The 24,207-nt window shown below is 44.5% G+C and overlaps 1 protein-coding gene across 1 annotated transcript; it reads right to left on the reverse strand.

Annotated features, from left to right (window-relative positions):
- Positions 1 to 3,816: 3,816 nt before the first annotated feature.
- Positions 3,817 to 6,681, reverse strand: LOC139300968 (lysozyme C-like). The gene is made up of 4 exons (XM_070924187.1): positions 6,555 to 6,681; positions 5,478 to 5,636; positions 3,990 to 4,068; positions 3,817 to 3,883 (listed from the first exon to the last, which is right to left on the reverse strand). The coding sequence occupies exons 1-4, from the start codon at positions 6,679 to 6,681 to the stop codon at positions 3,817 to 3,819; spliced, it is 432 nt and encodes a 143-aa protein (XP_070780288.1).
- Positions 6,682 to 24,207: the final 17,526 nt, after the last annotated feature.

Genomic DNA, 24,207 nt, shown 5'->3' on the forward strand with positions numbered 1-24,207 from the left:
TGCAAAAACGGTAGTCTCGCATAGCCCAGACCTGTCTGACTTACCCCAGCAGCCTACATCCGGTGAGCCAGACTAGTGTCACATGAGACCTTTTTGGAGGACCTGTTCGGGGATGCCTGAGGCAGGGGGAAAGGGAATTACGACAGTCTAGACAGGACGAGATGAAAGTGTGAATTATCTCCATCTCTGCTTGAGACAAGGGCTTGAGTTTAGTTTCCCGGCTGGAAAAACAAAAGCAGGAACGCCGGTCCATAGGGGCACCTAGATTTTGTAGGGAGGATTGAAGAGAAGAGGAAAGAGAACCGAGAACCTTCGATTGCTTTAGGCATGAGACTGGGTGGAGCAGAAACAGGAGCTGATTTGTCAGTTATTGAGCGGCAGGAAATCATCTGCCATCCAGCTTTTTATAGAGTTTAGGCAGTTATTTAAAAACTGACAATTTGGCTCATTTTGAGGCGTAAATGAGATGTATAGTTGAATATAATCTGTGTGACAGTGAAAGAAGATGCCCTAAGTGTCTTATTATCTGTCCAAGGGGAGGGGGGGGCATATACGAGACAAACAGAAGAGGACCAAGGACTGAACCTTGGGGCACACCACAAGAAAAAGAGTTTCAGATCAAGAGGCACAGTTGCCAAGAGCAAATGAGAAAGAAAGGTAGGAGGAGAACCACCTCGGGGCTGACCCAGAGACGCCCGCCCACTGCATAAGTCTGTCGATTAGGAGACTGTGGTCCACGTGCACTGAGATCCAACAGCACCAACGCAGAACACTCTCCTGCATCACCATGCATTAAGACTCTGGTAAGACTATCTAAAGAATAGCTAAATCGTCAGCACGTTGCTGGTTCGGCCAGATACTTGGCACAAACTGTTCTCGGTCCAGATGTTGGACTCTCTGCATGTGTGGCTGTATGCGTTTGTGTGCACTGTGTGTGGTGTTTGTGTGTATCTGTGTGTGTGTTAAAGGCAGAGTGAGACAAACCAGTCTGCCAGCTCTACCCTCATTTGCATCTGCTAATGGCTCTATGATGCCAGTTTCTGATCACTGCAACTACACATTTAAATTCCTGCTTCATTGCCAGATGCTCCACAGCAACCCCCCCCCCCCCCCCCCCCACACACACACACACACCTCTCTCTCTCCCTCCCTCATATCCAGGGATTCCTGTTTCTACCCTGTAACAGCAGCTCTGTCCGTGCTCTGCATCAGAAAACTGAGGTTAAACTGGAGATGACGCTTTAGTCAGTCACAACAAAGCTTATATATTTACACATTGAAACATGACATGGCATTCCAAAACCACGGCTACAAGCCGCCTCCACTCTTCTGGTTTTGACGGCTTTCCACCAGAAACGTACGTCAAGGTATTGGGAGTCTTGGAGTCCGAACAGCAACGCGGATTCTGCAAAAAAAAAAGTGCCTCAAGTGGCCACAACAAGAGGGTCACACACCGTGGGTCCAATTAACAAAGACTAGTTCATTAAATCAAATTGAAGTACCTCGGGGGTCATCACAAATACCAACAGCTTAATACATTGGAGGAGTTTGGGGTGGTCAAGGACAAGTACGACGTCATATTTAAATAGGAAAGGGCCCCCAAACTCTATTTACAGTTTAGACATTCTTATAACAAACGGGGCGAACTCACTCTGCTGGGGAGGGCCGTAAAATGTAATTGAAAGCTCTGGAATAAGCTAGTAACCAGTGGAAAGAAGCTGTACACATACAGTGTCCTCTTTTAATTTGACACGTAGCGACATTAGCATTGGTTCGGAGCCCTTTGTTGCTGCTGAGCAGGCAGCACACGGTGACTTTGTTATTGCCGCATGAAATGCTGGTGCGATGAGAGCGAGCCGAATCACCAAAACCCGCGGGCCATGAAATCAAAACAACGCGCTGAAAGAGCGTAAAGCTTCGAGGAACCGCAGAGCATAATTATGAGCAACCCCTTCCACGAGCGACAAAGTCGTTTCATCCACTGTTAACGTACAAATATTAATTAAAGCAGCGTGTGTGTGTGTTTGTGTAATCGTAATCTATCCCGGTTGTTTTTGGATGTCACATCTGATTGGTCCCATCAAAACAAACAAACTTCTTGTTCCCTCTGCTGCGTCGCTCTGATGATTGAACGACTTCCTGTTTGACTAAACTGGTGAAATGTCATTAAACTGAATGGACTTTTTGGGATTTTGGTTTTGTTTGGTCTAACAATAATAATAAAAATAAAAAAAGGCCGACATGACAAATCATGTAAATTAAATGATAGCCATGTGTTATCGCTCAGTTGACGAGGAATTAATAAGAAATGATCCTAACTAAATGCCTCAAAAAAAAATATCATGCAGCTTACTGTGTGCACAAATGCCTACATCATTCACAACAGTTCTTTTAATGGGTTTTAATTCCAGTTTTTTAGAATTTCAAAGGGGGCCTATTCAGCTCATTTCCTGCTCTATATTTTCATTTTGTGACTCCACTAGAGGACTTTGCAGGCTTCACAGTTCAAAAAAAGTCCTGATTTATCTTCTCCTGGCCCTTCATGCAACCCCCTCAGTTCACCCTCTGTCTGAAACAAGCCGTTTGTGCTCCTGTCTCTTTAAACCCCCCCCTCCCTAAAAGCCCACTTTCTTCTGATTGGCCGGCCAAGTTCAGGAAGTCTTTGGAAGAATTTCCAAAGGCAAACTGTAAACCTAATGTTACTGAGCAACATTGACGTAAACATAAACATCTGGTCTGTGCCTGGAGCAGAGATACCATATAAGGACATCCGTGCCTAAGTGACATCAGATAGACCCGGTGGTTGATAAAAACTGAAACAGAGCGTTCAGAGCAGTCTGAAGCCTGAGCTTTTGGCTCACAGGGATTACTTTGAAATACGTTTACCTCATTATTTGGCAACTTTGGCAACGTTTAGTATGAATATCCGACATTGTAACATTAATACATATGACAGATAATCAGGAAACGCATAATAGGTCCTCTTAAGTTGATTTGTTTTAGATGAATATGTTCCATTATAATGTAAGCTGGTAAGGCTTTATGCTGTCTAATCACTCAGTTGTGTCTCTACGGATGGACATTTTAAAATGAATACTAACAGATGTTTTACCGACCTGACCTTTGTTTGGAGTTGTGTTACTGTTTTTCGAAGGACATCACATTTACATCAGCACCCAAGGAGTGGGTGGGTCTCCAGCGCATAGTCCCTCTTAACGACTCCCTGTCCCCCACTGGTGATTCTGCACCTGGTTGCAACTGCAGGAAGCCGCTAATGGTAACGCAATGACATTTTGTAATACACCTTGAATTTAGATAGTAAATGTTTAATAATTCTGATTGATTTATTATAATGATAATGAAAGCGAGACGTGTGCCTATTTTTTCTCCACCAGTGCTTGTAGTTCTTTGCATGAGGCCACAATGTTTTGAGTTTATTTTCATTACCTTTATGTCCTGGAGCTTGACCTTTGAGGCCAAAATGAACTCATTGTTTTAGTATTCATGTTAATTTAACAACCGTTACTGGTCAGTGGAAATCAGCATTTTAATGTGGTTTTAAAATGAGAACAATGACAACAGGTGCACTTTTAATCACTACATTTCTTTAACTTATTAGATCCGTTAAATCAAGTAAAGGTTGACCTGAATACATCGAGAGCAAAGGTTTGAATTCGCTTGATTTGAAAAGACTCATTGGTAGCTTCAGTAGCTCTGTCACATCAGACATATAAAACAGTAGAAAGGTTTCGATCCGCCGCGGCTGAATGTGGATGAGAGTTTGATTGACGCTGGCGTCCCGCGTCCACGTGTTGATTAAAGACCACATCCGGCCAGGTAGGACGTCAGGTCGCGGTTCTGGCAGTGAACGCGCCAGGCCACCCTGAAACCAGACCAGACCAGGATGCAAGTCATCTCTCCACCATGGTGAAGGCTGGAGGAGCGAACACGTCACAGTGCATTATCTGAGTCACATGATGGGATCTTACCAGGCACTGATGCCGTTGGGATCCCGGACGACGCGCTTGGCACAATTGATTGCCACGCTGACATCATCGGTCAGAAGCTCTGTGGGATAGAAAAAAAAAAAAAAGGATTTGAGTGGTAATTTAAAAAAAATAAAATAATGACATTAATGGAACTGCAAGTGCGACATGTGCTAAGAAGTGCATGAAGAAATGAGCCTCTCAAAAGCTCAGCAACGGTAATTTCACCTGGTAAATTGTAAATGGACTGCATTTACATAGCCCTTTTATCCAAAGTACTTTTACAATTTGCCTGTCATTCACTCACACACTCAAGGGCATAGGTTTGGTTTCAGAAGTGCAACGAAGTTAAACATAAAAAAAAAATGGCTTACTTCCTTTCTGATAGATAATGCTGTATTAGAATCGTTGCTACTGACAGCTACTGAGTTCCACTGTCTTGTGTTTGACTAGCGACTTTTTAGGAGAACATTAACTGTAAATAAAAATAAAGACTTTCTTTTCCTTGCTCCCCCGAAAAACACGCAGAGAAGTTGGCAGTGTTTTTTTTCAGGTCGATCTTTTGGGCTGCGTAAGGCCCCCGACAACCTCTGGATTGGGCAGCCTGTGTGTTACCTGAGAGGTGAATGCACCCACTGATGCTCTTAAATGTCATTGCTGTGAGTGCACAGTAATATAGTGTTGCAGGGATGACGTACTTTTGCAGGCAAACCGGGATGTTAGCGTCTTTAGCATTTTTTGGTTGAGTTCAATTGAAGAAAGTTCTTACATCTAGGCACTCTTGTAAAGAACTCCTTCTGAGGTCAGGGAGCTTAACAGGAACAACTGTGTGTCGTTAGCATAACGGTGAAAGGAAACATCATGTCTACGAATAATATTACCTAATGGGAGCATACATAAACAGAACAGAATTGGTCCCAAAATTATCACGCTGAGTGTTCACTTTTCGGACAAGTTTGGTTTTAATTAGTTATAGAGTTGTTGCAGGGATGACGTAGTTTTGTAGGCAAACCCAGAAGTCAGCATCGCCCTGGTTCCCTCGACTAAAAGCCAATGGGATTTGGGATTATTGCAGAAAATGCCACAGAATGCTCTGTGGCAAACAACAGTTTATGACACACATTTTGTTCAGCGAGATAATCTTCACTAATGAACACCACTTTTACACCACTAGTCTCTTACTGCTGCTGCTGGAAACTGCACGGAAAGATTTAACCACACAGTTCATGTGCTGTAAAACCCAAACTACTATTTAAAAGGAGCTTAAAGCTGCGGAGTTGGTGAGAATTCACCAGACACCCTTTCACATAATACAGAGTCATTTAATTCACTGTTAATATTAGAAACACTGTATTGATTATTGAAGATTTAAAGCTTGTGGTGCAGCAGACGGGACTGGTAACAAAAAAACGTGCATGACAACATGGGGAAGTTACGAAATAGGAGGAAAATGTGTGGTTAAAGTTGTGGGTGTGGCGGTTCAACACTGACCGCTGCATCTGATGTTGCATGCATTCGATGACTGGGTGCGGCCGTCGTTACACCACCAGCGGCTGTTGATCTGGAAGATGCCGTAGTCAGTGGATCCATCAGTGTTGTGGTTGATGGCTCTGGTGTTGTAGTTCGACTCCCACTGGGACAGACAAACCCCTGCAGAGTATAACGGAACAGGCCAACATATTGACCCCCTGAAAGGTCAACTTCGTGACGGTCAGCCATCTCCATGACAACTCCGTCCGCTAGTAAAGACTGAGATATGATTGAAAGCTCTGGAAAAAGCTAGCTAATGGACCTTGAAATTATTATTTTGCCAAACTACTACATCCAAGGCCAAGAAGAAACTTTTACGCTCAATTGGCAGATTCTTTTTCAAATTCAAAACTCAGCGTCAGCTGTGTGATCCATCAACATGACCACCAACGCTGCGTGACTTTTTGGTGCTGATGTTGTAAATCATGTTGCATCTTGTTTGATTCATCTACAAAAGTACAAAAAAAAAACAAAGTGTAAAATCGCTGTTTTACGGATTATTTACTATTTTCTGGTCGGGACCAGTAACTTCCTGGAGTCTCTGCTGGTTGCCTGGAAGTGTCCAGTCTTTGTGCTAAGCTAACCATGCTGGCATGGTTTTAGTTTAGTTTTAACTGCTTACCCCATGATTACGTCACATGAGATGACATAATGCAGCAAAACGTAATGCTGACTTGTTGACGTCCACCCCAATCTATTCCACAATTTAAGCCAGAGTCCGATTCTGCTAATTAATTCCCATACTGTACCAAATGAATGGAAACCAATGGCTACCTTTAATGGTGGAAAAAGATACGATACATTGAAATTTTCCGACGTTACGGTTCATCCTTTTGTACGGCACACTTTGCAAATGTAGTGAATAGGCTGGTATGTTGTTATGTTGCATTGCTGCTAAGGAATAAAATGTAAATGTAAATGAGTAATATATCACCGGTCAAGGCAGATGACCGCCCACCTAGAGTCTGGTTCTCCTTGAGGTTTCTGCCTGAATTGAAACTGAACACGGAATCTGCAGACGAACAGGCTGGTACTCACAGGTGGCCAGGCTGTTGCCGCGGTAGCCGTCCATCCCATACCTCTTTAGCACTCGGGCCCATTCACAGCGCTCGTAGACTTTAGCGCTGGCCAAAGCCACCAAGAGCAGAAACACCAGACTCCTCATGATGGACTCTCTGCTGGACCCAGTGTTTCCACAGCTGCTGCCCAATGCCCTCTTATAGTCGAGAAGCTCAGCTGAATCCAGTCCTGTTTCAACAAAGCTGTTGAAAGAGGTGGAGATTTGACTTTTAACTCAGTTTGAATCCCGGCTTCTGTGTTTGAACTTTGATATGTTTGTTTTGCAGGCAGGAGTGTTCAGTGTGATAATACAGGCTGATGTGAAGGACAAGGACAAGGGGAGGTCCAGGTCAAGTTTTGGCACAAATCAAGCCCGCAGCGATAAAACCGCGATAAAGAGAAAGAAAGTCTGACGGAAAAATGAAAGCGCAGCCACGATAAGTTATTTTTTGGTGTCCAGCCTAACTAAAGCTGAAGTAAAGGTGTCCTTGGAAACAAACAAAGTTATGTTTACTTTCAGAGTTCCTCACCAAAAACACATTTCGTGTCCTTGAAGCCTGATCAGAGCCGGACCTTAGGGGGGGGGGCAGTGGTACTGAGCCGAATGCAAGACCCAATAGACACTGAGAAAGTCACCAAAGTGACATAAGCTACATCTTTACAGTTTGAGACAAAAATAACAAAATACTTTAGATAAACATTAGGTACTAAAAATGATGTACATTTAATAAATGAAATTAAACTCAATAAATGAATATATGTATATTTGATGGAACTGCTGAGTATCGAAAGTACAGTGATGGGTAATTTAACTAATTCCTTTTACTGTCGAGTAATTAGTACTGTAATTACGTTGGTCGCTTGGTCCACTATTTTGGTCCAGACAGAAATATTCTACTATTGGATGGATTGCCATGACATTTTGTATAAATGCTCATGTTCCACAGAGGATTAATTGTTTTTTTTTTTATTAAATGAAGCGATCCCTCAATGATCTAGCAGCATCATCAGGCCAAAATTGAAATTCGTCCAATACTTTGGTTTATGACCAATTACCTGCAAGACTTATGACATTCCCGTCGGCCTCAGCTGTACTTTGTGTTTTAATGCTAATTAGCAAAACACTAAGTTACGATGGCGGTGATGGATTATCTCTCTGCAGCAAAGTGTCAAGACTGCGGGTTGATTTCCATAGAAACGAAGTGAAACCAATGGATGCCTTGAAATCAATATTATAACCAACGTTTACAGAGTTGTGGTGCATGGGCTGAGGCTAGAGCGTGAACAAAAACACAAGAATGGTCCATTAAACTTTATGATTTTGATGAAGTAGCACATTGTTTTGTCAGGTTGTTGTGGTAAAACATATCTCAAAACAAAGCGGCCTTTGAGTGTTTGAACCACCGTGACTGATACGGAGAGAGACTTCACTGTTTGTCCAGACTGTCGGCCAAAACAAACAGTATACCGATTAGATCTGATAAAACCACAAAGTGACCACACTTTTTTTTCTTCTTTTTTTTCCTGAACTGTGCAGTACGTCTCTATGTGTTTCTGATCAGTCTGGCATGGAGCCATGTCAGTCTGAGATTACACAAACAGTAGTCCTTAGCAGGATAAATTCATTACTGCTCTTGGTCTCTTTGGGAGAATTTGTAGTAGTAATGAAAACCTAAACTAATCCGACCGTATCCTTTAATGTCTCCTTAATGGAACTTTTATTCTGAAAATCTCTCCCCTCAGACTCACATTAGAAGACTATAAATGATCTCCGCGGAGCTGAACTGCCTTTGTAAAAACTGTGTTGACTTTTGGACTTGAGAAGTTGGGGGTTTTCCCCTTTTTTTCAATAGTCAGTTTATTGGATCAGCACCGAGTGGACATGAGAGCAGCTTTGAGAGGACCGGTTTTAGACCTCAAATGTTTTCAGAAAATAACATTTTGTGTGCATGTGGGGGCACTTTTTTAGAAAGTGAGGTCATTCTTGAAAAGTGAGTATTTTTTTATTTTAGAAAAATACTTTATTTTGAAAATGAGGAAGTCTTTTGGAAGTAAGCATACTTTGGAGAAAAAAATTCACTTTAGCTTTTATTGTCTTTTTACATATATATACAAGCACAACAACAACAACAACAACAACAAAAAACCCAAAACAAACAAACACAGTGAAACATGTTGTAAAGGGGGGGGGGTTACAGTTCATACATAAAGTTTGCTGGTATTTTCTTATTAAATCATTATACAATTTACATTATTATCAATAAAATTATACAGTGCCAATGTCCCCATTTGTAAACCTAATCCATTTTCCCCATTTTCTGTTAAACACATCTTCTTTCACTATGAGAGAATAGGTCATTCTTTCCATCACGTATATTTTTGCACTATATCTAACCACTGTCTGTGTCTGGGTGGGTCAATTTTAAGCCAGTTTCTTGTGACAGCCTTCCTGCCTGCTGTAAGTAGAATTTTGACCAAATAATTATCTTCCTTCTGCACCACTTTGTTTATATTACTTTGGAAAATGTTTAAAGTTTTAGGCCTCGGAAGTTAGGACATTTCCAGAAAATAAATGTGTAAAAACTGTTGGACATTTTTAGACAATGAGGACAATGGAATGAGTGAGCACAGTTTTTGAAAATGAGGACATTTTGTGAAATGCGAGGGCAGTTTTAATTTGCGAGGACCTCTTGTAAAGCACAGACATTTGACGCAAACTTAAACTTAAAAATCAAACATTGAAGTCAACTTTAGATTGAGGAGCAAATTCACAAATCAATTCTACTTTTATCAGCTTGTGTGTATCACGAAGTACTTGTGAGTCACACTTTTACACAGTACAAGTTAGAAAACGAAAAGAAGAGGAGCTGCCTGTCACCGCAGGTTCCATTCTGAGACATTTTATCATGCAAAGCTGTAATCACCCTCATAGTGGAGTTCCTGAGTGTGATTACAGCCTGGTGTAAACAGCGATGGCGCCAGATACAGCTGTGAATTTCAAAAACGTTTGACAGTTCTGCAGAGAGGAAAATACTTTTCTTGCTGAGCTGCTGTTGAATTCATCTCATCTCATTTAGTACATCTGTACAAATAGAACAAGTCAAGTCAGTTTTACGCCCATTCACCCGCCCACCCAAACCACAATCAATCAACCACAGCTGTCAATCATGACGTCATACCGCCCTTTTCTTGGCCATTTCCCTACAAACTGTACATGGACATTGGATGATTCTGACTACATCCAATGCTAATGTTTTTTGAATGGCTCGTTTCTACAGTATCTGCACATGCCAACTACAGTACACTTATGGTTAATGAAATATTGTGGTCGCGGCAGGAAAAGAACCTCGCGTTTTAATGAAAGCTCTGGTCTCTTGCATGAAAGTGAGGCAACCTCCACACCCTGACTTTCGACCTACCTGCATAAAGTGCTAGCGTGCACTTCCTGTATTGGCACTGGGCGAAAAGCGTGTCCCGTGTCATGTCTGACATTTGATGGCGATGACTGAAATTCACTGCAGAAACAGTTTGCAGGTGCATGCGTGATGAATCATAAATTATTGACACTCTGGGGTCTATAAATAGTATAGCTGAAATCTGTCTGTGTATACAGACTTGGTCTTGAATCTACAAGTTTGTCTAAACTTGAATTGTATGAAGTATTCCCGTAATCCATTGGGGTGCTCGTTTCCCAGTACGTTCAGGAGATCCTCATCAACTTAAGTCATAAAATGATGGCAAAATGATGGATCAGTTGGTCAGCCCACCACTTTGCTTCAGGCATAAATATCTTAACTGATGAACTACCACGTCCCCACAGGATGAGTCCTGATGACTTCTCCTCCAGCGCCACCATGAGGATCTGGGTTGTTTTCTCACCCTCCAGGATCAGATGAAGGCTACAGCAGCTTGGTGACTGTATCATAGATATGTGCACGGATTATACCTAGGTTGCTGCTGTCCACCATATTGGTTCAGGGGGAAGCCGCGCCTCCTAATGCATGTAGGTCTCCGGAGGCAGGAGGCCTGTCCACAATTGCAATCAAGTTTCAACTGGTTTTCCAGCAGTTTGGTTTGTTGCAAATGCCAGACATGCATTTATGACACAGGATAACAATACAGGTAATATTACTATGAGAACTTGCCCCATGCAATTAGGTTCTAAGCACATTCTTTTTTTCTTACTGCATTGTAAAACTGCCACGATATCATTTTGGAAACAAGTAAAGACTTAATTAACAAAAAAAAGACACAATTACAACAAACGAAAGTTAAAAGATGAATGCAAAATTCTGGCAGGTTTCTCAATTCTGATTTTAATTACATTTATTGTGAGATATTCATATTTACTTTATATTTATTTACTTAGGTCACACATGACTGAAAGCTATAAGCTGTATATTACAGTGTATCAGCAGGGTGGCGGTGGTTACGGAAAATCACTTTTGTGACTAATTCAGACACAAGTTAACACTTTTAGCTTAATTTGGTATCAGGACAGTCACTAAACGTTGTGTGAGTTTCAAGGAAGGATTACTTATTGTGACATGCCAAAGTCACCACGCTCGTAGCAGTAAAATATTGTACGGCTTCTCATCTGTGAAATGTTACTCCCTGTTGCTCGGTTTTGGTATTTGTCTCATCAGAACACCCGAAAGCACCACAGATGTCTGGCATTTTCTTCTACGTGAACTGGCTGCAAGATGGTCCGGGCAGAGAAAGCGCTCACAGAACCGCGTGGCCAACTAAGCTAGCTAGCTAACGGCAGCTTCAAAATTTGTTTCGGGATGCGTGTTCCGTGTGTGCTCCATCCGCGAGAATCTATTTTGCTATCTATTGCTCATCTATTTTGTTGTTGTGGCGTCTTCTTGTTGTTTACCGAGCGAGTGAGTACTTCCGCTTGCACAGAGGACGTCAGTTCAGCCGGTGGTCCTCCAATGTGGCCCAGGACGCATTCATGTACACACTGCTGAAAGAATGTGGCCATATGTGGCCCAGACCACCTCCGAATGTGGTCTGAGCGATCGGATCTCAATGCGTCTTGGGTGCATTCACACCCGGTATTAGAGCTGTCCACTGTGTGATTGGATGTTAATACCAGGTGTGAACAAGGTCTATGTGTTGAAATTGCTGGAGCCGCCTTTTCCTGTTGCTTTAATGAGACCAGCAGTTAATTTCAGTTTAACTCCAGCTGCACAGAGCTCAAAACTGCTGTAGTTACATTCGGGAGCCATAAAGATTATGTATGCGTCATTTTTCAACATCTGGAAAAAAAATGTCTCAGGTGGTTTGAGCAATCGCATTTCGGTTTCATCTCAAATGCCTCTTGGGTGCATTTGGATTTTTTTTTTCAAATCTGATAGCTCTCCGATCCACCCAAGACGCATGCAGTGACCAAGTGTAAATGGGTTCTCTGTTTTCTTTCGATGGAGCCAGGCTAGCTAGTTTCCCCCTGCTTCCAGTCTTTGCGCTAAGCTAGGCTCAACATGTCCCAGACCTCTCTCTGTACTGAACCCACAGGGATGGGATTGATGTCCAGTGTTGGTCTGAAAGTTAAACTCACACACAGGTGAGCGGAACCGAGCGGCCGAACCAAAGTTCCATTACAGTAATGGAGTTGGTTTAACTTCATCCATTATTTTCTTAAATCAGGACATTATTGGCCATCGTCCAGGCTGGACTGTGATTGGTTGGTTAGCCAGCAGTCCTGCTAATCACAAATTGTAAAGTAGTCTTAAACAAACACTGGTTGCACCTTAAAAACGTACTTATTTTTTTAGGTATTTTTGTTCTTATTCATTATCTGTGGCGAGAGATTGAGTCCCTGCTGAATGTGCTGAGTCATTCTTTAAACTTATGGCTTCAGAACGCCTGAGAGCTGCTGGACTCGCAAACTACCTGAAAATATTCACGCAGCCTGAAGTCTTCTGTTGGAATACTGTGGGAGTGCAGGGCCTTTAATGCCCAAGTGCGCGGAGGGTCATCAGAGCTCACTGGGACACACCTGGTTCATGAGCCCATCCCATCACTCATGCAGACACGTGGCCCGATTGAGCTCTGATTGTTTTTGGGTTTGTTTGATTTGATTTTAGCCTATGGGATTCAAGGAAGACGTGGCAAAAATGTCCATGTTTCATGACTTGTTAAGAGTCCAACTCAGAAGTCCAACTGGACTTCTGCCCCTTTGCCTGATCCCTAACTGGATAACTTTGCCTTACCTTTCTTGCTTGTCGGGTATTGACTTTTGCCCATTTCTGACCACAGGTAAAACCTTAACTTTTAACTTCCCCTGTCTGGTCTCTGAGTCGTGGTCTTGGGTCCAAACCGGGTAATACTGAGCCATTACAGAGAGAGTAAATGTGGGCGCAAACAGGCCCTTCCTGAAAAAGAGAACATTGCTTATTTTATTCTAAAAAAAAATAAGCTTAATGAGAGAGAAAACCCATACGACACGTTTGTTAGACCTCAAGGATACAAACAGCGTCTTTTGGCGACACTGAATGTAAAGAAGATGTTTGTTTACGAGTTTTAGTTTAAAGCTCCCTTGTGGAAACAATCTTTAACCTAAAATCAATGTCAAACAAAGCAGAGCGACAGTGAGGCAGGGCATCAGACAGCAACCAACAGGAATTCATGTTCGCCTAACCTGGAAACACATTCATACCAATTAAATACTGTTTGACTCATTTAATAGGTGGATTGTTTACTCAGGTCCACAGCAGGATTGACGCCATAAGCATAGCCCTAACTCAACTCACAGACACATCACTGTGAATTCAAACCCAAAGAGATTGTATTTGTATTCCAACATGTGAGGACGTCTCAGGCTTCACACAGAGATCCAAGTGTAATAATGACTCCGGTATTCAGCAGAGGCACACACTGACCTCCCTCTCCGTGTCACTGATTGGTTAGAGTAGCGAGGATGAAGAGGGAGAGAGAGCGAGGCGAGACAGGAATGATGTCTGGGATGATGAGTTTTGTTCCAGAAGGCTGAGCTGAAAAAAATGAAGTGCAATTCAACTCCCACAGCTCATCGATGTGTGTGTGTGTGTGTGTGTGCGGAGTCATTATAACTAAGGTTCAGGAACAAGACCGCGCCTCTCACGCTTGGTACTCCAATCACCTGTGCCTCTCTAATTCAATCAACCGTGCATACACGGTGTGGACACATAAGTGCGCCTAACCCCTTTCTCGCCCGTTTGTCCCAGTTCTCACGGTCGTCCATTTGCGCGTAGACTCACAAGTTATTCCAGCTATCTAAGTCAGACTTGCTTACTTCGCCATGGACAATGAGCTTATTCTTTACTCCTCCTTATTCTTTACTCCTCGTACAATGATCGAATCTCCTCTGCCCACAGTCGCTCCACCTCCGACTCTGTTATCCATGTTCCACTACTCGCACCTTCCCGTCCAACAACATTCGCCCTCAAAGACAGGAAAATCCTACTCCACCGGAACGACAATAAAGCATGGCTTTTCCAGCTCTACACAGCCTCTACTTCCACCACCACTTAAGCACACTGCTCACTTCCGGGTTCCCTACCCTGCGCCACCTGCACACGGCACGGCAATGACTTCACGTTGTAGCCCACTACAGCGGTGCAACCAGCAGCTTCAGTCCTCTCTGAGGGCCAGGTCGTATCTCCCCTTGTGCCTGCTCCTTTTATGTCTCATGTCACATGCATCCCTCCATCCTTTCCTCTTCCCTTCAGCCGTGGATACTTAATTTCCTCCTGCGCCCCCCCTCCCCCCCGTCACTGGTCTTCTCACTCGTTATAATCCCATGACCACTAGCAACTTTACCATGGCCTCCACCGTACCCCCAATACGTCCCCTTCTGGCCTCACAACCCTCCCCCATTTCACTTTCCCTCAGGCAGCAAATCCTATCAGGTAATTACACTGGCAATGCTCAGCTCTTCTAGTTATGCACTTGTGCTAACTCCAGTCCTAAGTACCTCTCAACACCCCATGGTGCAATCCAGCTCAAGCACCCCAGACCTTCACATTCTACGGAACTCACGGCAGTGGAATTTGCCTTCTCTTTGTCCTTGTGTCGTGACACCATCTGTTCCGTCTTCCCTGAACACGGTTCTGCAGCACCACTTTCTACATGTGCCATGTTCATCTTGCATCACAGGCCGCATCCAGCAGTATAACCAGGTCCACCTACAGGCTCCTAGCTAAAACAAAATCGACAATTTCTGGTGATCCTTTGGCGTTCTTTGGAAAGGTTCCTATTACTTAACCGTCTGTCTCACTTTCAGGTGCAAGAGCAGCCCCAAAATTTTCGATTGCTTTTCTCGCCTCTCCACCCTCAAGTCAGTCTTCAGCTCGGTGTTCCCCTTTCCCCTGAAAAAACAGTAGGACCCAGTACATTGCTTTAATTCCTCGGCATTCACTCACCTTTCAAGCCTCTCTCCCAACTGAGAGAAACCGTATTTCCTTGTACATTTAAAATTACCTTCTAATGGTATCAATTTCTTTATCAAACTGCTTTGTCGAGCTCCAGCCCCTTCCATTTCTCACCCCCACGTCAACATATTAATCAAAGGCCTATGAAAGGCAGAACCTTACCTCCCTTCGAAACGCATCTGCGTTGCATTCAAAACCTAGGATAAGTATCTCATCCTTATGCCAAGACAACCCACGTTGAATGGCAACAGTTTACACTTCCCTGTTACCGCTCCGCCGTTACCAGCACTAAGGCTTGGAAGAGATTTCCTTAGCCTAGGAAACTGTGAATCTTTTGGATTCCTCCGAGGGGTTGACATGGTCCGCATTGGAGCTGGCCATCTTGCACCCTGACCCACCTAGATTTATCATGTCACCACCAGCCAACTATTAATCACTAGATTCTCGCAAATTGTGATAATCAATATAATGGGGCGACAGATTCAAGTTCTATAGGAGAAAGCCATACACCACAATTCCCATGCCCAAATGACAGGATATGCGTTAATTTCTTAATTGTAGTTTGGTGGGACCCAGGCCAAAGGAACCATCCACCCCAACACTAGTCATAGGCTTAAACTGGGGTGTGTGCGGGTGGCAACATGAAGTGAGGGCGAGAGCTATGCTGCCCTCCTCACAGTGCTTAGGGTTTGAGAAACATCATACTTGCTGGTGGCCAGTTGCGTATACTGGGTATGCTGGTGGTTCCCGGGGTGACCGCCACCGTATGCACACGGGCCACCGTGGAAGGACAGTTGGGGCTGGCATGGCTTCACTGGCTCGCTACCATTTGGCTGGCCCGAAAGGAACACAGGGGAAAGGTCCTTGCCTTGGACCACAGAGGCGCACCCTCAGGCGGGAGGAACCAGCCTCCTGAACACCAGCACTAGGCTGGCCAGTGGAGGCCCTCCGATGGCGGGTCATGGATACCAATCGATCAGCCCTCTGTGAGTTGTCCCAATGTTACGCCTAATTCCAATCACGGAGTAACGTAGGGATTGCTTAAATCACAGATAGGTCAAAACAACGGTTAACAAAGTTGGCTCCCAGCTGGTTAATTGCATATGAATTGAAGTGAACCATTTTTAGTTCCCTCTGACACAGATATTGCACCAATGAAATGGAGACCTAATGATGACCTAATGATGTTGCAATGATGTTCACTCTCATGCACAAAGGTTATATAACGTTCCCTACACTGCGTAAAACATGAAGTTCATGGCAAAAGAATAAGGTGTTTAAAGGAGGGAATCCTACCCGTTTGTAGCTCAAGATGAAAAATCTGAAGGAGGAGAGATGAGAACAGGAAGGCCAGGAGGTCGACGAAGAAGAAATAAGAGGAGGAGAGAAGGATTAGAAGGACAGACAAGTCTGAGTGAAAACAAGGCGAAGAAGAGAAGAGTCGGATGGGGAGTGGGAATAGGAGGAAGAGAGATGAGTCGGAGAAATGACTGAGAGTGAAAACAAGAGAGAAGACAGAAGGAAGGAATGATAAAAGATAAAAGAGGACCAGGGTGAGGGAGTGGAGGAGGTGGAGAGGAGGGCAGGTTGTTAATTTCAGGGCTGGTATCTCAGAGGCGGCAGAACCTCCGGGGTCACCAGGCCACCTTCAGGACTTTCATTCTGAAATAGACAGCCTGACCCCGGGACACACACTGATGGAGGGTGGGGTGGGGGTGTTGGCAGCTTAAGCTGCTGTCTTCAACCAATTAAATCCTCTGCTTTTGCCTGAATTTAATACCACATTTGCACCTATAACCAGACAACGTAATGGCGTTGTGTGAGATATAACTCAATAAAATAACAACAACATGATATAACGTAACATACACAATGTAACATAAAAGTCACACAGAGTAACATTAGGTAACTTAAGGTAACATAAAGTAACTAAAATAACAAAAAGCGTGATGTTAACGCAACAAAACAAAGTTACTTAATGTAATTTAACTACATTAAGTAACATGACGAAGCTCATCATCTTGCAGTGTATCTACTCCGGCTCTTCACCCACTCTTCGCCAGATTGTTGTTACAGTGGTGGTTAAACACCTCAGGCCGCTCTCAGGTTCTCAGTGATTGTTTCCTCGAGTTGTATTCCAAGCTAATTGCTGTCTTACCTGCCTGCCTTCCCTGCTCTCCAAACCCACTTACCACCTGCTACTCTCAAGCCAGCCCTCGCCATTCTCCCTCATCCCTCCACCCAGCTCCAGCAGCTCCAGCCGTGCCCGCCCCCCATTCCACCTCCATTCCCTGCTGCCCTTCCAATAAATCCTCTGTGCCTGGTGTTTGGGCCCACGCAGCAAAAGCCAAACAGCAAAATCATGCCGTGTACTGTAACAGAACATACATGGCAAAGCATGACAGGAGATGCCATGATGTGATCCTTTTAATAATGATGTGAGACACACACAGAGACATAAACGGAAGCTGACGCCTGAATCAGTCGCTCCTGCAGAAGTCAGTTAGCGCTGTGTCGCTATTATTACCCTTTGTTTGGTTCAGTTTAGCAGAAGGTGAGAGCTTTGAGAGAATAAACACAAACCCTGCAAGGCGATAGACGAAGCCGGGAGGAATCTTTCTAAAAAAGACCTCCACCCTCCAGCCAGACCCAAAATAGTGAGAAAAACAACATCAAAACCAGAAACGCACACAAAACAACAAACTGAATAAATAAAGAAGACAGTAGTCAGAGAGAGGAGGATAACAGCAAGGTTGAAAAGCTGCTCTTTAATGTAGGATCGAGAGTGTACACAAGCAATTATCATGGCGTTGCCGTGATTTCTGACGTCCTTTTTGTTTATGGGTGTATTGTTGGAGGAAGTAGTACATTTAAAGCCATTATGAATAATGTAAAAATATGTATTTTTTTTTTATGCGATTACAGCATCTTTTAAATCATTCAGATTACATACACATACAAGAAACTTAAAAACTGGAGCAGTCCTTCTGCCGCTTTACCCGAGACTAAATCTGGCTGAATCTGAAAATGCTGTCTTTGCGAGAAACTACGTGTTTTGATGTTGTTTTTGTGATGATTTCTCGGAACCAAAAGGAGAAAAAGGCGAGCGGCTCTGCACGCTGGTGAGGGCCGCGAGATGTGGCAGGAAGTGCCGAAAAGGGCTAGCAAGTGGACCTTTTTTCAGTTAAGATCATTTCATCACACCGGATAGGAGACCGCGACTGCAACTCTGAAAACGGGTCTTAATGACAGTCTATTATTGTCTGACATCACAGGTATCTACAGGAAGCGGGGGGTCTAAGTTAAGGCTGGAGCTCAGGAACATCGGGTCTGTTCTACGGCGCGCAGAGGGAAAAAGATGTAACCCACCTAGGCAGGTCCTGGCCGGCCTCATTTATAATGGCTGCATGATGAATCCTTTTAACAACATCAGAAACAACTGATACTTTTTACATTTACTTCGACATGACTGCCGAGGATCACAATGCCAAACCTGACCTTTTGTCATCTCACAGTTTCAAGCTGTAGAGCCTCACGAGCTGCCGGTGTTGGCTGTAGACCTGTCCCCCTTTTTTTACACGCTGTCGTCGCACAGTCAAAGTCAGCCTCTCGGAATTACAAAGAGCCGTTTAATTAAGACATCAATTAGACATCTGACCTGAATGCAGCACACGGCCGCTGAGGGAAAACAACGGCTGATGAGTCAGTTTGAACATTATTCAGACGTCACTCGGAGCCGTGTTTCTGTCTGAGCAGAGGAAATCAAAGCTTGTGTGCGTTTGTGTGTCGGTAATGTTAAAGGTTAAAGCAAGGTGGTCCTCACCAGGTTAGGAAAAAGCCTAGTTCTGCATAGGTTCTTAATGGTCACTTTTTAACTTTTAAATTTAAAGAGCTGAACTTGCAATACAATTTATTCGATCACCCGGCCTCCCCCGTCCATATGTCAAAGTGGCAAGACACTGCACCCTAAGTTGCTCCCGATGGAGGACAGCACCTTGCATGGCAGCTCAGTCGACATCGGTGTGTGAATGTGTGAGTGACTGGGTGGGTGGGTGAGACTTAAAGCGCTTTGGGAACCTTGAAGGTTGCAAAGCGCCATGTAAGTGAGATCATTTACCATTTCAAAATATAGTTTTGTGAAAAAAGAAACACTACTCTATCTTTTTTGATGCTTGGAAATGTAAAGCATTAGTGCCGTCCTTTATAGTTAGATGATGCTGCCACAGGGTAACCTATTGGCCAAATGGCACCAAATTTGTCACGGTCGCTCACACATCATATCTACACGTGTCCACCAAATGTGGTTACAAGGGCAAGACAAGGCAAAACTGTATGGAATACCAAAAATTGAATAGGTAACTAATTCTGGCTTGGTCCGGAGATCCAGAGACAAATTTTGGGACGATTGCTCAAGATTTGTAGGAGTAGCGAAAACCTTCGCAGATGGACGTGGCTTACGTGGATTCGTGTAGACCAGTGTTTCCCCAAACTTTTTTATAAAATCCACTTGAAACTGTTAAACACTCACCACAGGTCCATGAGAAGGGATGCTGAATTTGAGAAAGCAACACCTGTACTGCTGCTAGCGTCCTGATCCGAGGTTGACTTGGAAAAGCAACCTGGGCCGCTGTCTCCGGCAGGTGCATCCTTGATCGGTGGGATTGACTCTTTTTAAACATTCACTCATTTTCACGCATCAATCGGACTGAGCGAACGCTTCTCCACACAGTTGGCTCCCTTGTGAGAATTCCACTCGCTGACACCCTATGACTGACCTACCTGAAACTATATATTTGGTTAGTTCGCTGAACACTAGAGGGTATACATGAGCGTGTTTTTCGCCAATGTGACTGGACTACTCAGACTATAGAATGCATGTCGTGTGTTTTCCGTTAAGATTCATTGATTTGCATTGATTTGCAGATTCGAAGCATGTATCGTATCTTTAACAGTCTGGCGTTGTTACTTTTAGGACCCGAATACTTCCTCGGCAACAGGGACAAGTCAAAAGAAAATGCGCACTTTTGGTCCACATCTACAAAAGACACAAATTAACTGGCATTGGTTAGCACGAAGCAACTGGCCCGCTATGAGCAAAGTATGTCAAGCAAAAAATGTACACACCACAACATTAACATCTCAGTCAAGAACCAGAACAAATAGACGGGGCTGTTAATATGTGATATGCCATGACAGCCCAGTTTTTTTCCCCCTCATTTATTTGGGAAGGTGGTCCATGGAAATGTTTTCATCAGTTAGAAGTGGGCCCTGCCTGAGTGTGTGCTGAGGTACGGAGTAGCAGCCGTGGTCTCCGTTGAATGGAAGCCCCAAAACTGGAGACCTGAGAGAGGACCGAACAAGCCATGATCCACCTCAGCCATGAGAACTACTTTGTTACTTTGGTTAGAGCGGGTTGGGGGTTCGATCCCCGGCTGCCCCCGTCATGTCGAAGTGTCCTTGAGCAAGACACTGAACCCTAAGTTGCTCCCGATGGAGACCAGCACCTTGCATGGCAGCTCGGTCACCATTGGTGTGTGAATGTGTGAGTGAATGGGTGAATGAGACTTAGCTGTAAAGCGCTTTGGGAACCGTGAAGGTTGAAAGGCGCTATATAAGTGAGATCATTTACCATTCATTTACCATTTCCACTATTTTGACAGGCATCTGTATTACAGTAAAACCCCCCTCACAAAGACATTGGTGGTTTGTATGGATGGATGAGCAGGGGGGGGGGGTTAATATTCTTAGTTTGCTCACTTTTCCCTGCCACCAACATGCCGTTGAGAGGTCAAATATGGTTCCAATTGCACACTGGTATGTACAAGCCGTCAATGGCCCATGAACACCTGGTCCTCCTGGTTCTGTCGTTCCTCTTTTGAGGTCTCACGCCGCTATCCTCCTTACCTCGGGCTCCTCTCACCTGCTTTCTTCTCCCTTGTGTGTGTGTGTCTGTCTGAGGCAGCCTAAATACTTGTATAATTTCAGGGGGTACACGTCCGTTTTTTTTTTTTTTCCCCAGCCGGTCCATTGGCCTTTGCTTCCCGGGCTCTGCCAGGTTTTAGTCCTTTTTAAGAGGTTAAAAGGACAGAAAAAAAACACACATAAAGAAAATACAAAGCGAACTAATATATACATAACCCGAAGTGCATGCAAATAATACAAACCCCACTCTTTAATGTAACCCCGCAACACCCAGGGCTACCTGTTCACCCTGTAGTGAGCGGTCCCCACGTCCCTGCAATGTACAGTATTGGTTTGTGAAACGTGTCCTCATAAACCACCCAACCTCTCAACCTGTGTGTGTGTGCGCACCTGTGCCATCTGTCCCTGAGTTGTAATCCATCCGTTAACCTGCGAGGCCCACACTGCCGAGGGCGATGACCTGACATGCGGCACTGTAATGAGTCACTTCCTGTCTACAAAACGTCTTCCGCTGCCTACAACACCTGCTCACACACACACACACACACCACACAGTTGTGGCTGCGAATACTAATTCCGAGGGCAGCTGCTGCATGGGGGGGGGGAAATATGTTTGTAGGAATGTTCTGCTTCAAATCTGTCTGTTGAGCATTATATCTATTAGTACTATAGGAGAGACGGGGGTGTATTGCGGGGGGCGGGGCTTATCAGTCCAGCCAGTAGCATCAGATTTATCTTCATTAAAGCTCAGGAAGATGCTGAGACAGTCAGCATCTGAACACAGGGACCAGGTACACCTACTGTGTGTGTGTGTGTGTGTGTGTGTGTGTGTGTGTGTGCGCGTGCGCGTGTGGGTGTGGGTGCGTTGGTGAAAATCAGTCGAGTAAACAACGGAGTGATGCCACACTCATGCACTTCCTCTCTCTCTCTCTCTCTCTTTCTCTCTCTCCCTTTTTCTCTCTGTCTGCCTCATGCTCGGATGCCCTGACAACAGCCTATTAGTGTGATTGACACTGACAGACAGACTGTGTGAGACACTGTCTGTGTGTGTGTGTGTGTGTGTGTGTGGGGAGATCTCATTCTTGCTGACAAGCCCACCTGCTGTGAGTCTCCGACTTTCACACACACACACACACACACACAGACGCCCTTGTATATAACATGAGTTACGCTGCAGAAAATCCTGGTTTCTGATTGGCCCGGCAGCTGTCCTCATATGTTAGACCCTTGTTTCCTCCTCTCCTTGTTTTCTCCTCTCCTTCCCTTGTTTCCTCCTCTCCTCCCGTCCTCTCCTTGTTTCCTCTCCTCTCCTCTCCTCTCCTCTCCTCTCCTTGTTTCCTCTCCTCTCCTCGTTTCCTCTCCTCTCCTTGTTTCCTCCTCTCCTCCCCTTGTTTCCTCTCCTCTCCTCCTCTCCTCTCCTTGTTTCCTCCTCTCCTCTCCTCATTTCCTCTCCTCTCCTCCCCTCCCCTCCCCTCCCCTCTCCTTTCCTTGTTTCCTCTCCTCTCGCGGCTGTCCTCATGTGCTAAACCCCATCTCCACCGGGTATTAACCTTTCGAGACCAGAATGCCGCAGGGATCGTCTGGGACGCGTCTGTTTTTACTTGTCAGTCCGTCTCTCAATACTGCCTGACTTCACTACGTGGTCCGTGGCACTCCTTCTGAAGATGTGAATCTCTACAAGGGGTTCATGAAAATATGGTTTCCTCTGTGAAACAGCTCTATAATTTCCTAAAACAGCTGTTTTTTAAAAAATCATTTTATCATTTGTTAGGGACTATTTTCAGCCGCGAGGTCCCACCCATACACCCCGTCCGACCCAATCGCGAGCGCACCGCGGTCAGTCTTAGCCGTCAATCATGACGTTTCACCCCCGTTTTTTTATGGCATCAAATAACTAATTAAAACCAAACTCTCCTACCCCCCCCCCCACCCCCCGCCAGTCGGAGGGTGAACCAGTGTTAACTACCTCTACAGAACCCATCTTCCCTCCATCATAATTGCCGTTCTTGACAACTGTAAAGATGATTAAAAGTCGCTTATGAGGGTTCCCCTGGGGGCAGCACAGTGTGTGTGTGTGTGTGTGTGTGTGTGTTAATCTGGTAGAAGTTAGAAATGTAATTACAGACGAGCGAGTGTGAGGCTCAAGCGAACAGAGGTCGGGGCGGCTGCTGCGGGAGCATTAAAGCAACACTCTGATCTGACAACACACACACACACACACACAAAACACGTAAGGTGCCCCACCCCACCCCACCCCCGAGTACAATGGAGGTTAATTTTACAGGGACTGCTTCTTCCTGGGCTGGCAAACACTGAAAAGTTGCTGTTTAGTAATAATGTCATTTGAGTCAACTGACCCTTCAAGTCACAATTAATGCTGAGAAGCTGAGCGAGAGGGCACTCACACACACACTCACACACACACACACAGTCTTTAATGACTAATGTGTGCTCATGAATGTTGAAAGTCTTTCTTTGTTTTGGCATTTCTGCTTGTTTTTTTTTTAATTTGATAGGACAGCAGAGACGAGGGATGGGTATCTTTACGATTTTAACGGTACTACGACTCTCTCCTCATTTCCTTTCCTCTCCTCGTTTCCTCTCCTCGTTTCCTCTTCTGTCCTCGTTTCCTCTCCTCTCCTTGTTTCCTCCTCTCCTTGCTTCCTCTCCTCCCCTCCCCTCTCCTTGCTTCCTCTCCTCTCCTCTCCTAAACATGCATAAATGCTGTATATCTGCAAATGTCAACACACCTCGCAGATATGGACAGACACACACACACGCACACACACACAGATCACAGCAGGCTTCTGATCAACCTTTACAGTTTTTTCCCCCAAGGACAGACAACTCATCAGGCTGTGTGTGTGTGTGTGTGTGTGTGCGTGTGTGTGTGTGTGTGCGTGTGTGTGTGTGCGTGTGTGCCACCTGCACACTCGGTGCAGGTCCGTCTGTTTGTGTATTCGATTATTTACATACTAATGTATATGTAATGATGTGTTTTTATTTATGTATTATTTGCGCACGTTACTCTGATGATTTATTTATTTGACTCTCTGAGTTTTGTTTGTTTGCTTGCTTCTTCTGTCTCTTTTTCCAAGGAAGGCGAGCACAAGAGAGGGAATGGATGGAAAGTAATAAATAAAAAGATGAAGGAAGAATGGAGGAGGGAAAGAAAAGGAAAGGAAATGAATACACAAAGAATGATTGAAATGCTCGTTTCCATATGAATTTGACCCTTTACTGTATTGATGTAGGGATGTTTCTCTTTCCTACATCCATCCTCGTTTCCTCCC

The sequence above is a fragment of the Enoplosus armatus genome, chromosome 18 (genome assembly GCF_043641665.1).
Source record: "Enoplosus armatus isolate fEnoArm2 chromosome 18, fEnoArm2.hap1, whole genome shotgun sequence".
In the NCBI taxonomy this organism is placed as follows: Eukaryota; Metazoa; Chordata; class Actinopteri; order Centrarchiformes; family Enoplosidae; genus Enoplosus; species Enoplosus armatus.